The sequence below is a fragment of the Nyctereutes procyonoides genome, unplaced genomic scaffold (assembly GCF_905146905.1).
Source record: "Nyctereutes procyonoides isolate TBG_1078 unplaced genomic scaffold, NYPRO_anot_genome, whole genome shotgun sequence".
NCBI lineage: Eukaryota > Metazoa > Chordata > Mammalia > Carnivora > Canidae > Nyctereutes > Nyctereutes procyonoides.
Window position 1 is genome coordinate 62,260,241 of NW_026575051.1, and position 17,892 is coordinate 62,278,132.

General features: G+C 35.2%; 1 protein-coding gene across 5 annotated transcripts in view; it reads right to left on the minus strand.

Annotated features, from left to right (window-relative positions):
* Window positions 1-1,055: 1,055 nt before the first annotated feature.
* Window positions 1,056-17,892, minus strand: part of HACE1 (HECT domain and ankyrin repeat containing E3 ubiquitin protein ligase 1) — a 110,951-nt gene continuing 94,114 nt past the window's right edge. For all 5 annotated transcript variants that reach the window (XM_055329969.1, XM_055329968.1, XM_055329967.1 and 2 more), the window contains 4 exons: window positions 12,686-12,784; window positions 12,329-12,399; window positions 3,416-3,529; window positions 1,056-2,868 (listed from right to left, as the gene is read on the minus strand). In XM_055329969.1, the coding sequence (XP_055185944.1) occupies window positions 2,766-2,868; window positions 3,416-3,529; window positions 12,329-12,399; window positions 12,686-12,784 (387 nt within the window). In that variant the 3' untranslated portion in view covers window positions 1,056-2,765. The remainder of the gene's footprint in view (window positions 2,869-3,415; window positions 3,530-12,328; window positions 12,400-12,685; window positions 12,785-17,892) is intronic.

Here is a 17,892-nt window from a genome sequence, read left to right on the forward strand (position 1 = left end):
GTCAATGGCCAGGAAGGTAACATAAACCAGGGGTGCAGGCTGGGACAGGCAAACAGAAGACGGAAGAGCATATTCAGTCACTGAAAGAAGCAGCTTCTCTTCAATTGCACCTACTATGCCTTCTAGGAATCAATACCCAACATTGTTAGTGTTTTCTTCATCTCTCAAAAGCCTAAAATCTAGACTTCTGCATGAAACTTCTGGATTTTTTATATGTTGACAACTCATTTCAGAATTTTAGAATTGGCATGACAAACAAAACTGAGTGGAAACCACCTACCAGGCCTCCAAATTGTGACCTACTCTTTAAAGCTGGGATTTCCCGGATGCCTGGGTGGCTCAGTGGTTGAGTGGCTGCTGAAGCTCAGGGCGTGATCTGGAGTCCCGCACTGGGCTCCCTGCGTGGAGCCTGCTTCTCTGTGTCTCTGCTGTCTCTCATGAATAAATAAATAAAATCTTTAAAAAATAAAAAATAAAGGGCAGCCCTGGTGGCGCAGCGGTTTAGCGCCGCCTGCAGCCGGGTGTGATCCTGGAGACCCGGGATCGAGTCCCACATCGGGCTTCCTGCACGGAGCCTGCTTCTCCCTCTGCCTGTGTCTCTGCCTCTCTCTCGCTCTCTCTGACTGAATAAATAAATAAATCTTTTAAAAAATAAAAAAATAAAAATAAAAATAAAAAAATAAAGCTGGGATTTCCTTAGATAATACACTATTTCTGGACAAACTACAAGAGTTTATTAACTATGTGGTCACTATTCCTTCAAACTATGTGATCAATTTAATCTACTCTTGCTCAAATGTTTTTATTAATGGGTTCTTACATTGTGCTCCTTTGTCCTATACTTTTATTGCTTTAGAGTGCTGTGTTCCTGTTTTCTTCATTTTATGGGACCACTACATGGTTTAAGGGCTGAGTCATTTTCCTATAAAAGTAATCTTTCACCCAAAGGGGTTAAAAATCTCTAGTCATTTTTCTATACTACTTTGCATTCAACGTATCCATCTACTTACAGAAGACATTATGGGACTACAGTATATTAAAAAGACTTGCTCCTCTTGCTTAAAATAGTATTTTTAATCCATATAAAATATTTTATATTAACTACATTCTTATAGTTAAAAAATAAAAACAACATAAAAAATAAACCTTGAATTTGCTAAATTTGTATCAAAAATATTCAAATTCAGGGGTAAAATACCATGAGATTTTTAATATTTTAATATCTCTTCTACATAAATACTTGCAGAAGGACCAATCTGACAAAACCCAATGTATTGTACAAAACAGAAATAAATGTTTGTAAACATTAAAATTATAAGGAATGTAATATTAAAGCGGTCAGTTACCTATTTGAAAACCCAGAAGGCAACCTCTTAAACAAGTGAACTTTGAGAATACAAATTTTTAATGAGCTTCATTTATCATAAATATGCATCTGAGTCTTAATTTTAAAGCTAATTGTCATTTTTAAAGAATTCCTAGTTTTGAAATTAATTTGTTCAGAAATGCTTTCTCTCTACATATATATCAATACATATATATACGTATATATATATATCTGCAATAACAAAAGACCAAAAGACATATATTCAAGAAGCTCTATAACGTATCAAAGCTGTCAATGTATGTTGAAAATATGACTAGCCACTCATAGAAAAAAATCTGCATGAGTCATTTTACCAACATCAATACCATTGGATAGTGTACTTTTAGTTTCCAAAGGCAAAGTCCTAGACATTATAAGTTCCTCTGTTAGCACTTCTAAATATGTAAGCATTCCTACTTCCCCTTAAAAGGTATGCTGCAACTACTCAAGTGTATCCTTTCAAAAGAATATTGATTAGATCACCATAAAATTTAAGAACCCAAAGCTCTGTATTAGGCATATGTCACCTGATCTCAGTATTTTAATCACAAAAAACAAACAAGAATAAAAAATTACATATTTAAATAGTAATCTGCACACTGGATTACTTCTTCAAATGTTAACAGAACTCACAGATAAAATAAAAAGAACGTGGCAAAATATTACATTTAGTTTTGCCTAAAATACAAATTAAAATAGGGCATAAGAAAAACTTTGAGACTACAATACATATATGGAAAACTGACCACTGAGAGATGCAAATAATCCATACAATATAAGCTTTAATATATAAATTGTCATTTCATCAGCTGTTAGTCACATCAGTCTAAACTTTACATTATATATTAAAATATTAAAAAGCTAAAAAACATCATTGCAATATAGATTCAATATGGGAAAATACATATTTGTGGCTTTATACACAATCTAAATTAATACATTCTATACAATAGTTTTCTAAAATATAAACAGCACTTTACATGCAACAGAACATACCAGGCTGGATGTTCTAATATAATTTAATATATAGGAAAATAAAGAGAAAACACCCTTTCAACAAGACAGTTACATAGTGGAGGTGGAATGTAGAATAAGATTTTTGCCTTAACACAATCTTGCATAAGAGTAAAGAAATATGAAAAAAGACAATTTCTACTACTTTCAATTAGCACTTTTTAAATTGAAGACCACTGTGATTTTATATTTTCTAATTGTGCCGCAAACAGAAAACATAAAAGGGAAGCGGGAAGGGAGGGTAGAAAGCGTGATCCTTTATGAATTTTAAACATCAGCCCTGCCTATGGGGTGCATTTAGGTTCCTTTTCTGTTGACAGTTTCCTAAATTATTTCTGCCACTCTGAATTGCGCATCAGTAATCGGATGAAATTTCCAGAGTTCTTTAAGCCATTGTGTAACCATAGCTGCCACAATGTAACGCCACAAGAAGTCTGTCCTTGAGTATTTCTTTACTTGGGTATTCAGGTAACTTGAGCATGTTGATGCTTTAAAAGAAAAATATACCACCATTAAAAAGGAAATCTATGAAATTTCTTATTGTTTTGTCTAGCAGTTAAAACACTACTCAAAATTAACATAAAACCACCCTCTCAAATTTGCATTCAAATTGGAAAACCCTGAAGTAGTATTTAAAAAGAAAAAAAAAACTGCTGCATTGCAGTTTCCTTTAGCATGCAAATGTAGTGGAAGAAAATAAGTTCTTTTCAGTCTGAAATAAATAAGCAATAAGGGAATTTAGTGTGAAGTGATGGTATAACTCAGCAGTGATACTTATGACAGTGTAACTTCAGTGATACTTGAACGACATTCAACTAAATTATTGGTAGGTCATTTTCTCAAATATTTTCCCTACCAGAAAAGGAAGAGGCAATGAATTATGTTGATACTTATTTATCACTGATTCCAAAAAGCTAAAAAGAGATTACTGTTGAGGTTTTCCTTTAATGTAGCAGTATAATAGTTAGACCTTTAATCATTTCAAAAGTAATCAAGACAATTCACAATGCATTTAAATAAGCCACCTTAACATACCACGTGCTTGAAGTTGGTAGGAGATTTGGAGTATATGGCACAGCAGCAATTGTAAAGTTTTGCAATCCACTTCCACCCATGATATTAGCAAATCCACCATGTGGGACCCTGGAACTAAGAGTTCATATCTTAATAAGTTGTAATCATGAAAGGAAAATCTTTGTGATAGATATATTACAAATTACAAGTTAGAGTAAGAATATATTCAACTCCAGGGCACTGACAAGGTAACATCTTTGGCCCGGCAGAACTCCAACTCATTATTAAAAGATGCTTTGTGGCCAGTTAGCACGCTTCCATGGAGACACTCCACATTTCTACAAGCCATACTATGCTTTCAATTGGCCACTGCACACATACCTCTATTATTGTACATAGCATACTGCACGTACAATTATTTTCTTCTGTGTGTCTCTCCCCAATTAAACTGGGACTAATCTGAGGATCTAAATGTGTCATATTTGTATCTGTACTCCTGCGGTTACTAAAAACTGGCATCTGACATTCATTAGATATTTGCTGAATACATGAATGTTTGCTTGATTAATTCAAGCCACAGAAAGTCTGTTACACATAATCCAAATGATTTTTCAATTTGTGAAAAAATATCTAAGTATCTAGGGTTTGATGGGGTTCAGGGTAGGCCAACCCTAAATATGCCACTTAAGCGTACTGATTTTTTTTTTTTTGCATACTGATTATTTTAAATTAAATTACTTAACAACAACCAGTGCAAAAAGGACACTTTAATCTTCCTGTCTCCCTGAAAGCAGGAAATAAAGCTCCCATGTGAAAGGTACTCTTACTGTTCCTGGAGGTGAAGAAACATGCTATGACCAGAGACGGATTCAGGGCTGAGATAGCTGCAGAAACAAACCTCATTAACTTCTTTAACAATATACTACCCCAAGCACAAACTTCTTTGTCTTCTCAATTCCTCAAAGATGCATTGTCTTTTTGTCTAAAAAGTGTCAAGCCTGCCTACTTTGGTTACCTCTCTGAGACTCAGATTTCTATGAGCTCCAAAACATATGAATTAAATTGGTTTTCTTCCTATTAATCTATCCATGTCAATTTAATTCTTACACCAAGCAGAGTAACTTTGAAGTGTAAAGAAAAATTTTTCCTCCCCAACAGGTCAAAGGGTTTTTGCTTTTTATTTTGTTTTTCACAGTGGGAAAACTAGAATATCCTTTACATTTCTGTTCCAAAGACCCCATAATATCAGCGCCACCTTCAGCCCGGGGCGTGATCCTGGAGACCTGGGATGGAGTCCCAGGTCAGGCTCCCTGCATGAGGCCTGCTTCTCCCTCTGCCTGTGTGTCTCTGCCTCTCTTTCATGAGAGACATTCTGTGTGTCTCTCATGAAAAAATAAAATCTTAAAAAAATAACAAAAAAAAAAAAAAAAAAAACTTGTGCACCAAAAGATACCATCAACAGAGTGAGAAGGCAGCCCATGGAATAGGAGAAAATATTTTCAAGTCATAGGTCTGATAAGAATTGATATCCAGAAAATAAACAGAACTTCTCCAACTCAACGAAAAACAACAAAATCCATTTAAAAATAGGGAAAGGACCCAAATAGACATTTCACCAAAGAAGATACACAAATGGCTTTTAAGTATATGAAAAGATGCTCAATCAACATTACTAGTATTAGGAAAATGTAAAACCCAACCCACAATCAAATATCATTTCATACACATTAGGAGGATCTTCTTTTAAAATTAAAAAAAATATATGTACGTATGTATGTATTTTAGAGAGAGAATGTGTGTGTGTGTGTGTGTGTGTGTGTGTGTGTACTGGGGAAGGGGCAAAGGGAGATAATATTTTAGAGAGTGTGTGTGTGTGTGCAGGGGAAGGGGCAAACGGTGAGAGAGAGAGAATTCTCAAGCAACCTCCATACTGAGCATGGAGCCCGACATGGGGCTCAATCTCACAATCTTGAGAACATGACCTGAGCCAAAAATCAAGAGTCAGATACTTAACTGACTAAGCCACTGGGGCACCCTTCAGATGATCATTTTAAAGAAAAACACAAAAATTTTAAAAAACACACAACAAAAAATAATAAGTATTGGAAAGGATATGCAGAAATTGGAATGCTTATACACTGCTGGTGGGAATGTAAAATTTACACCAGCTATGGAAAACAATATGGCTGTTTCTCAAAAAATTAACATAGAATTATATATATAGCCCAAAGAATTGAAAATAGAAACTAAAAAAGGTGATTTGTACATCCATAGTCATAGCAGCATTATTCACAAAAGCCAAAAGGTAGAAGCAACTGAAGTGATCATCCACTGATGAAGGAATAAGCAAAAAGTGGTATATTTGTATACATTGGAATATTATTTAGCCTTCAAAAGGAAGGAAATTCTGACATATCCTACAATGTGGATGAACCTTGAGGACATTATTCTGAGTGAAATAAGCCAGTCACAAAATGACAAATGATGCATGGTTCCATTTATATGAAGTACGTAGAGTAGTCAAATTCATAGAGACAGAAAATAGAATTATGGTTGCCCAGAACTGGAGGGAAGGGGTATGAAGAGTTAATGTTTAGTTGGTTGACAGTTTCAGCAGAAGAAGATAAAAACGTTTGGGAGTTGGATAGTTGCACAACAATGTGCATGTACTTAGTATCACAGAACTGTACTTAAAAATGGTATTTATTTTCTGCCACATATACATAAAAACTGTGGAAATATGCACCATGATTTTGTTTATTTTTTAAAAGATTTTATTTACTCATGAGAGAGACAGAGAGAGAGAGAGGCAGAGACACAGGCAGAGGGAGAAGCAGGCTCCATGTGGGGAGCCTGATGCAGGAGTTGATCCCGGGACCCCAGGATCACGCCCTGGGCCGAAGGCAGGCACTAAGCCACTGAGCCACCCAGGGATCCCCAGATTTTCTGTTTAAACTCATAAATGGTATGTATACGTTCACAGGAGGAATAATAACAATCCAATATAAATAAATCTCTAAAAACAGCAGTTTTCTTTTATCACTGGGAAGTCATTTGGTTGCTATTAAATGCTTTACTGATGAAATGCCTGAGATTACCTTGCAAATCCAAGTGACTATTAAAAAAAGTCTTGTTAATAAACATTCATGCATGAGCAATTCCTACACAGGGCAAAAGAATAGCTAAAGAAGACCTGGACATGTCGGTAAACTGAAATAAAATTCAACACTAGTCCATGCATATTAACCTTTGCCTAAAACTTTAATAAAGGCAACCAAAAATGAAAAGGGATAAAAAGCCAAGCTGTTCTCAATTTCCTGCAAGGGTAGAATTTAAAAGTAAGTACACTATTTTATCACGATAAGGTGAGAAAATGAGACTTGACACTGTTTCTTACACAAATTAATACACAGTATTTCAATATCAGAATGACAGATCTAAGGTTTTTTGTGTACTAAATTTTAAAAAATACGCTTAAGGGATCCCTGGGTGGCGCAGCGGTTTGGCGCCTGCCTTTGGCCCAGGGCGCGATCCTGGAGACCCGGGATCGAATCCCACGTCAGGCTCCCGGTGCATGGAGCCTGCTTCTCCCTCTGCCTATGTCTCTGCCTCTCTCTCTCTCTCTCTCTGTGTGACCATCATAAATAAATTTTTAAAAAAATACGCTTAAAAATCAGAAGGTTTCCCAATTTTAAGATCTAAACTAAAATTATACTGTAAACTGATATTCACTAGCAATCCCTGAAACTTTACTCTTCTTCTAAAAATTTTTTTTAAAGATTTTATTTATTTACTCATGAGAGACACAGAGAGAGAGGGAGGCAGAGACACAGGCAGAGGGAGAAGCAGGCTCCATGCAGGGAGCCCGATGTGGGACTCGATCCTGGGTCTCCAGGATCAGGCCCTGGGCCCAAGGCGGCGCTAAACCGCTGAGCCACCCAGGCTGCCCAACTACTCTTCTTCTAAACTACAAATATGACCATGCTCCAATACCTGAATAAGCAGTGAATCTTACGCTAAGACGGCTCATCAAGCTTTAGCATGTGTGAGAAAAATAAATGAAATGGTCTTTGGTTGAATATTATGACACTTGGATTATATAATGTAAAATTACAGTTACTATAAACGACATGCATATAAAATAGAAATTTTATACGCAAATCAAGTCTGATTTTCATTATTCTTAAGGGTTAAGGACAAAATAGAGTAAATCATTTAATTAACAGAGTCTGATAGACCAACAAAATAATGTCACACCATAAAAATACTTAAAAAAAACTTAAAAATTACTTTTTTTTGCACTGATTCTCTTGGATCTAATAATTGGAACACATTTGTTTAGTAAGTTTGCACTAAACTATGGATAATAGAAAAAGATATTTTAACATCTATATATAAACAAATAGATAATCAGAATTTTCCAGAAAGGGCTGAATAAAAAAATACATACTAAGTTTAGAATGGCAAACTCTATGCCTATACTAAATGAAGGTTAAGATTTTAAAAAGCTTAAAACTTAGTCTGAATTCAAAACAAGGACTCTGTAGACTGTATTGAATGGTGGCTTCTTCAGCATGGTGTTGAAGCTTAGCTCTGTGTTGTTCCCCTCAGCTTCCTTGGCTTCTATTTTTACTCACATCATTCACCTCAGTTTAAATGGATTCACAAGCTATACTTCATGACCAGTTAAATAATAAACAGTGCAATTCTTTTCAGTACTGCTAACAAGGACTATACGATTGACTTGGGAGACGCACTCTGTATTACTAATATAAGAGTTTTTCATTCTACAAGAGCAGCAACTTAACAGACATTTTTAGTACCAGAGAACTTGAGTAATTGTAATTGTTATCTGCAATTTAAAGACTTATACCAACCAAATCATGGTGGTGGTGAGGGGTGGGGTGGATATAATAATCCATTGAATGGTGTTTAGATATTATCATTTAGAAAAATAGTAAGAGCTCTATACCTCAATACATAAACCAAAATAAAATCCAGATGGCTTAAAAATTGGAATGTAAAAATAGGAATTATAAGAAACTACAAAAAAATGCAAATATATATTTGTATACAATATATTTGTATATATTGTATACAAATATATATATATATTTATAAAACCTTGAGAGAATGGGGAAGGATTTCTAAAAACCACAAAGTACTGATATCAACTTACAAAATTAATCATTTCAATTTTATACATGTATACTTTAAATTACATGGAAATCTGTATATTTAACTTAATGAACTTAAAAGGCAAATGATAAACTAGGAAAAGTATCTATAGAATTAATATCCCACATAAACAACATTTAGAATTGAGTTTTTTAAAAATGACAATAGGGGAGCCTTGGTGACTTAGTCAGTTAAGTATCTGACTCTTGATTTCAGCTCATGTCATGACCTCGGGATTGTGAGATCAAACTGGGAGTCTGCTTAGGATTCTCTCCTCCTTCTTCTCCCTCTCCACAACCCACCCCCAAATAAACAGATGTTTCATAAATAAATAAATGAATTACAATAGAATAATGCATTCAAATTAAGACCAGCAATTTACATAAAAATTATATAAATAAAAATTAGATGAAAATAGAAATGATAACATCTAGTAATTGAAATTAAAAAAAAAGAGTTGCATGCTCTTCCAACTTAGCCAGCCGAGTGCCCCATAGATTTTAGTTTTTAAAAACACCATTCCTCTTTTATAGCTTTTAATTTAGCAGTATATTATTAGAAATTGTTCCATTTATAGATCTAATCTTTTTCATGGCTGCTTATTCTTCAGTTTATGGACCTCTCTTAATTAGTACTGTCCTTCTTTGCTACATTTTCCTGTTTATAAATAATGCTGAACAAATAAGGAATTCTTGTACTTATACACTTGTGGGCCAGTTTGATTATTTATATAGAAAAAATTCTTAGAAGGGAAATTTTTGGATACAAAAGTATGTAAATTTTTATAACCTGATATATATTGTTCATTTACCCTTTTAGAAAGATCTCAGTATTCATATCAACAGGGAGTCAGGGGTCTGATTTCTTTTACTCTGTCGGCGCCAAACCGCTGCGCCACCCAGGGATCCCCGAACATGCAACTCTTAATGTGCAGTTGTCAGTTAGATAGAACCCCAAGTAGGGTGTAGATATTACTTAAATAAAACTTAAAAAAAAAAAAAAAAGTAGGGCAGCCTGGGTGGTTCAGTGGTTTAGTGCTGCCTTCGACTCAGGGTGTGATCCTGGAGACCTGGGATGGAGTCCCACATCAGGCTCCCTACAGGGAGCCTGCTTCTCCCTCTGCCTGTGTCTCTGCCTCCCTTTCTCTCTCATGAATAAATAAATAAAATCTTTTAATAAAAAAAAAAAGAAAAGTAAAAGTTTAGGTATGTCGGGAAAATTCTGAGACACTGATATTAGAAGTGATTTTTTTTTTTTTTAATTGAAATTGTCTAACCCGGGCAGCCCCGGGTGGCTCAGCGGTTTAGCGCCGCCTGCAGCCCAGGGCGTGATTCTGGAGACCCTGGATCGAGTCCCACATCAGGCTCTCTGTATGATGCCTGCTTCTCCCTCTGCCTGTATCTCTGCCTCTCTCTCTGTCTCTATGAATAAATAAATAAAATCTTAAAAAAAAAAAAGAAAATAAATTGTCTAACCCTGGGGCGTCTAGGTTGCTCAGTGGGTTATGCATCTGCCTTCGGCTCAGGTCATGATCCCAGCATCCTGGGGTTGAGCCCCATATGGCACCAGGCTCATTGCTCAACAGGGAGTCTGCCTCTCCCTCCCCCTACTCTTGCACTCTTGCTCTCTCTCTCAAATAAGTAAGTAAATCTTTAAAAATAAAAAAAGAAATTGTCTAGCCCTCCTACATGGAATATATAATTTTTAAGTCTTTTCATTAAATTATTCAAATCTCTGGGTATTTCTTGGCATTAAGAAGCCAAAGAAACCAAAACACAAGACTAAAACAAGGTTTTCTTTTTATCTTTACTCTATGATCTGTGAATATTCATATTCTTTCTTTTTTTAAGATTTTATTTTTAAGTAATCTCTACACCCAGAGGGGTGCCCCAATTACAACCCTAAGATACAGAGTCTCAAGCTTTCCTGAGTCAGTCAGGTACCCTGAATGATTATTCATGTTTTATTTATTGTTCAAAATGAGATTTAAGAGTGAAGGGGAGGTGGGGGGGGGATGAGGAGCTGGGTAATACGCACTGAGGAGGGCAGTTGATGGAATGAGCACTAGGTGTTATACTGTATGTTGGCAAATTGAATTTAAGTAAAAAAAATTAGATGTATAATGTAGTACAGTGTGACTTCAACTATTTTTCTAACTCCATAGTTAATGGACTTAGAAAATAAAGCAAAATGTTAAAGTATTATATCTAATTACTTAATGGATTTTCATTTTATTTTATCTATATTCTTCATCTTCCAAATTTTCTATAATGGTTATGTGGCTACTATTAAAATAAGGAAATAGTGGACTTTAAATTACATATATATTTTATATATTTTTTATAGAGACATGCTCACAATTATGTTTTTAAAATAAACAGAAAAAATACAGAAGTGAATACATCAAATTACTTATAGTAGTTTTGCTAGCAGGGAGTGGTATTCCTTATTTGTTCTAATTTCATGTATGTTCCAACTTTACTAGAATAATGAGGTACATTTACAGTGTAACAAAGGAACTATGAGTCCCATAAAGAGAACAGCAAAGATGAAACTGTAAGATACTAAGAATGAAAATTAGATTTTTAAAAAAATCTTTCAGAAAGTTAAAGGTTAAAAATCATCTAGTTTTCTAAAGCTTTAATCAGCCTAAAAGTAGACTTCCAAAAAAGATTTATTTATTCATGAGAGACAGAGAGAGAGAGAGAGAGAGAGAGAGAGAGAGAGAGAGAGAGAGGCAGAGACACAGGCAGAGGGAGAAGCAAGCTCCATGCAGGGAGCTCGACATGGGACTCGATCCCGGGTATCCAGCAGTCGGTACTCAACCGCTGAGCCACCCAGGCTGCCCCAAAGGTAGACTTTTCAAAGACATGTGGTATCACAAATTATTTTTTAGGCCATGCATCTTGAGACTTTAAAATCTGGCAAGAGAAACGCCTGGGTGGCTCAGTCAGTTAATCTTCTGACTCTTGGTTTTAACTCAGGTCATGATCTCAGGGTTATGGGATCAAGCCTCCTCACTCAGCAGAGAATCTGTTTGGGATTCTTTTCCTCTCCCTCCAACCTTCCCCCCACCCATGCTTCTCTCTCAAATAAATAAATAGTCTTTAAAAAAAATGGTAAGAATTGGAGGAAAAACTGCTGAGTATGGATATTATATATGTCGTGTGTGTGTATGTGTGTGTTGTCCAGCAACCTTAAAATATTAAAAATTTGGCACTATCACTGACTTACCTACACAATGAAAAGATTATCAAATTACAAAATACAATATATATATTGTATTTTGTATTGCTGATTGTACTGTATTGCTGATTGTCCTGATTGGTTTATTAGTTTATTTTTTATACATTAAATATTTATTGAGCACTACCATATGTTTATCTTTTTTTTTTAAAGATTTTATTTAATTTTTTTTTATTTTTTTATTTTTTATTTATGATAGTCACAGAGAGAGAGAGAGAGGCAGAGACACAGGCAGAGGGAGAAGCAGGCTCCATGCACCAAGAACCCGATGTGGTCGATCCCGGGTCTCCAGGATCACGCCCTGGGCCAAAGGCAGGCGCCAAACCGCTGCACCACCCAGGGATCCCCATATGTTTACCTTTAATGGCTAAATAAATCCTTAATAACCTAAAAAAATGGAAAAGGAGGTAGAAACTGACAATTCAAAGTAATAATGCATTTTGGCTATTTAAACCATTAAAACTGCAACACATTAATCTCCCTCCACATTAGCATAAAAGTACTTCTTACCTGCCAGTAACAAACTGCAAGAGAAGAACTCTCTCCTCTGGAGTAATGCCTTCCACAACTTCCCAGAACCACTAACAACAACAACAACAAAAAAAAAACTTAACTCATATTTCAGTGCAATTGTAGACTTGTTAATACCCGAGAATATGTAATATTCATAAAGCATATTTTATTCTATGAAACTCATTTATCAAAAATGCTTTCATACAAAGTTTTCAGATGCAATATTCCCAGGAGAAAAGTTTAGGGAAAAATTTTACTTTGTTAATTAATGTAGGTTTTCATCCAATAGTGCTGAAAAGCTTATAAAATTAAGTAGCAAACTTAACTTCATTCTAAACTCTAGAGAGATTTTACCTGAATAACTGGATCTTCTCTTTCATAGCCACTTGTGTATTCTGTATTTCTTATCCAATCGCTCACATCAATTTCTGGCATGCCAGAAAGCAGTAGCTCCTTTGGGGAAGAGGTAAAGTATTTCATTAGTCTTCATTGGGAAAAAAAAAAAAATTACATTTAAATAGTAAATTTGCCTTAATTAGAAACTAATCCCATGTAAAACTGATTTATTTTTGTGATAGTTTCTGCATGTCATCAATAACAAGTACTCCATGGGAGAGAACTCTTCATAATGATAATCTCAAATATTGCTGAGATGTGGCAATGCCTTCACATTGATAAAATTTCATTAAAACGTATGAGACAAATACACAAACATATGCAACAAGTTTACATTTGCAATAATTTTATGAATTTGTTAAATTCTAAAGAGACCATAGGCTCAACATAAAAGTGACAACAAAGACCTGAATAAGTCCTGGCTTAAGCAAAGGAAAAGATAATTGAAAAACTCTAATCACTAGGAAAAAGGAGCAATATAATAAAAACAGGTAATGTAATAAAAAGTGATTCAAAGAAAAAAAAAAGAACATATTCAGGGCCTTGAAGAAATCTATTTTGGAATGATTTGGATCCTTTAAAGCCAACATTCCGCAGTGTAAGAAAAAAAAATGCATTTTCCTAATGACTTTTGGTTGTCACCTTTCTTCACATGAAAATATTAATGAAATAAATAAAAACAAAATTAAGAATGTCAAAACATATTTACCATATGTTTTCCAAGAGGAAAGAGAACATGGAAGGAGCTTGTCCAGATGTCTCAATGAGCCCATACCTCACAGTTGGATGTGTTTACATGGTCAAATAAGAGAATGAATATACACTACACTCAACTAAGTACTAACAAGCCAGAACAGCTAAGTTTGTTGTCACAGACGTAGATACAATGTGTTTAACTACTACAACAACTACTCATAACATACACCTGACTAGTATAGAAGTGTGTTCTGAGGAAAATTAATGAAACCTAATAAGAAGTGAGATGTGACAACTCTTGGGGGTTTCTAAGATCTATTAAGAGTCTACAAGGTTCTCCCTTTTCCAACATATCTGAGTCTGGATTTTCTTCATAAAGTTCAAGCAAACAACATATTTTAAGTGATTACACGCAACAGCAGATATGAGAACCTAGTTGCCTTCTATTAACCAGATATTAAATAAACCTACAGAAATGTAAAACAATGTCACTCTTCCCACTATTTTTACCTTTATTCTAGAAACGGCAATTTTCAATTTTTAAATGTTACTTATGTAAATATATAATGGTTTGCTATTTTTATGTTAAGAAAATGTTTAACAGTTTTTTTAAGTTTCAAATACAGTAAATATCAGGTAATATAACCCACATAGATAAAAACTTTGTTGTAAGGGTATCCTAAAACCAAAAAGTATGAGAATGGCTGGTCTAGGGTGTGTTCTGTTCCTTGTTTCCACAGTATTATAAAATACTTTTCCTAGATGGATATTCTGATTAGTCTTCATTTTAGCAATCCAAATACATTCTCCACCATTCTTTGCACTTTTCTGTACCCCAGGAGACCAATTCCTATAGACTGACTGGCTCTTCTTGCCTATCAGCTTTAGGCTGGGCTCCATCACTGGGAAACAGGCATGCCTATGGAGGTGAGGATATTTTTTATTTCCACCTTGCCTCAGCACATCTTTGTAGTAACCGTGTATCCTCAACCACGGCTACTACCAGGATGCCCCTCATTGGTGCGTCAGGCTCTCAGAGGGTCCTGGCAATACAATAGGAAGGCCCCTACTTTTATCCACAATTTCGTTTTCTGTGGTCTCAGTTACCACAGTCAACTGTGGTCCAGAAGCAGGTGATCCTCCTTCTAACACACTGTCAGAAAGTCAATAGTAGCCTAATGCTAAGTCATGATGCCTACATCATTCACCTCACTTCATCTCATCACATAGACATTTTATCTGGCATCATCACAACAACTAAGGTAAGTACCACATAACAAGACATTTTGAGAGAGACCACATTCATGTAACTTTTAGTATAGTATACTGTTATATTATTGTTGTTATAAATATTATTAGTTATTATATTACTATTAGTTGTTAATCTCTTACTATGTCTAATTTATAAATTAAACTTTACCCTAAGTATGTGTATTTAAGAAAAAACATAGTATATACAAGATTCGGTACTATCCGTGGTTCCAGGCATCCACTGGGGGTGTGGGAACCGATTCCCTCTTGATAAGGTGGGACTAATGTAATTTCTCCACCTGTCTCTTCAATTCTAGGGATGATAAAGCTTTCCACTGTTGCTAGTCTCTGGATGTCTCCCCATACTCTTGTGATTCTTAACACTGCCACACTTCTGTAATAGCCCCTTTGTTAAGTTTCTATTTGAACCATCTGGGGAAATTCTGTTCCCTGGCAAGACCCTGATACAGATCTGCCAAAAGGGAGCAGGGATATTTCTTATAAGCCATGAGAGTTTAGTCCTCTTCCCTTCTAGACTGAAGATAAGCTTTTAATAATATTAAGTATGCTTTCATTATTAATAATTATGAATCAAAATGACTGAGACTATATTCTCTCAAGAAAGTTGAAGCATTCAATTAACATATTATTATGACTTTTGTGAAGAGGATGAAAGATCTTTATTATCCCACTTAACACCTGGGCAAAAAAAGTTATCACAGTGATTAAAAACAAGTAGATGAAATGGAAATTCCACAATAAAAAGAACATACAGCAAGAAGATTTCAAGCCTAATCAATAATGTAGTTTTAAAAAATATGACAAAATAAATGAATTTGTCTACTGGAAATGGGTATAACATATATACCCTATATGAATGGCCAGAGATGGAGTCATGCAAATGTTCATAGCCATTAGCTTATCTAGAATTCATATGGCTTAATGTGTTAATATTCTTGTACCACACATTTACTGTAGATGTCAATGCCAACTTTTTTAAAGGTTTCCTATCCCAGTCTAGCATAGCCTTTTCCTAGGAAAGACATAAAGTCATCCAGGTCCCATTTATAACTCATGCTTCTGAAAGACAGTTTGACATATTGATGAAGACAGAGTGGACTCTAGGTCACAGACCATGGGTTCCCAGTGTGGCGCTAACACATACTGTATGAATAGAAGGAAGTTCTGTAGCTTCTTTGGATTGGTTTTCCTCATTATAAAATGGGAATAATAATACTTATGTCAGAGGTCTGTTGTGGAAATTTTAAAAGTTAATACATATGAAGTGCCTGGCAAATACTACGTTTTTATTTATTTATTTTTATTAATTTTATTTTTTAAAATATTTTATTTATTCATGAGAGATACAGAGAGAGAGAGAGGCAGAGACACAGGCAGAGGGAGAAGCAGGCTCCATGCAGGGAGCTCAATGTGGGACTCGATCCTGGGACTCCAGGATCGCACCCCAGGCCGAAGGCAGGCACTAACCACTGAACCATCCGGGCTGCCCAAATACTATGTTTTTAATAATAATTTTCATCACTGCATAAATCAGGATCATGCTGACAAACAACACTGCTCTTCCCAAATAATCCCTCCATCTGAAATCAGCTCAACATAGTAAAGCCAGAGTCTAAGACAGATGAGGAATCCTGACTTTACTTCTAATACAAAATCACAATTGAAAACTTAACAATAGCAGACCTACATATGAAAGATAAAGGAACAAAGCTTTTGGAAGAAAATACAGGAAAACAACTTCATGACCTTGGAATAAGAAACAGGTTCTTAAACATAAAAAAAGAACAAAAAAAGCTCCATCCATTAAAAAAAAAAGAAAGAGCAAGCGATAAATGTTGAACTGTGTTAAAACTAAAAACTTCTATTTACTAAAAGACACCAGAGTACAAGATATTCACAATATAGATAACAAAGACTCCTATAAAGAATCATAAATCAGTAAGAAAAAACCAGAAAACCACAGAAGAATGTACAAACTACTTGAGCAAACACTTTAAAAAAAAACAGCATACCGGTGGCCAACGAACACATAAATGCACTCAAACTCATTGGTCACTGGGACATGAAACACAAAAATGGTAAAAGTGAAAAAGACAAAGTATCAAATGTTACTGAAGATATAGAATACCCAGAACTCTTATACTTATTGGTGGGAATGTAAACTGACACACCACTTGAGCTATTTGCAAATATCTACTATAATAGAATAAATGTACACCTTATGTCCCAGTAATTCCACTTCAAGAATGTATACATATATCCTCCTAAAGGCATGTACCAGAATGTTTGAAATAGCAGTATTTCAAATAACCCAAAGCTGAAAAATACCCGCCAAATGTTCAATCAAGAGTAGAATAGGGGATCCCTGGGTGGCGCAGCGGTTTGGCACCTGCCTTTGGCCCAGGGCGCGATCCTGGAGACCTGGGATCGAATCCCACATCGGGCTCCCAGTGCATGGAGCCTGCTTCTCCCTATGCCTATGTCTCTGCCTCTCTCTCTCTCCGTGTGACTATCATAAATAAATAAATAAATAAATAAATAAATAAATAAATAAATAAATAAACAAGCAAACAAATAAATAACCAGTTTTATAAAAAAAAAAGAGTAGAATAGACTTCTCCATACACACACACACACACACACACACGACACAATGAAATACTAGAATGCAATAAAAATGAACAAATTACGCCTTCATGCAACAATACGCACAGTTTTCACAAAAGGTTGAACTAAAGAAGTCAGATATGTTCTAGGTTATTATTCCATTTACATTAAGTTAAAAAACCAGAAACCTAATCTATGATATTTTTAGAAGTCAGAATGGTGCACCGAGGTGGCTCAGTTGGTTAAGCATTAGACTCGGATCGGTCATGATCTCAGGGTCCTGAGATGGAGCCCCGCATTGGGCTTGGTGCTCAGCAGGGAGTCAGCTGGAGATTCTTTCTCTCCCTCTGCCTCCACCCCTCTCCCTACTCATGCTCTCTCTAAAATATAAACAAAATCTTAAAAAAACAAATATAAGACTGATGAATCACTGAACTCTACCTCTGAAACTAACAATACACCATATGTTAATTAATTGAATTTAAATAAATTTTAAAAATAATAATGTTAATGGAAAATAAAGGTCAGAAGAGTGGTTCCCCAAGAAGAGGGATAGTGATGAAGAGGACAGGATTGGACATCTGGGGTGC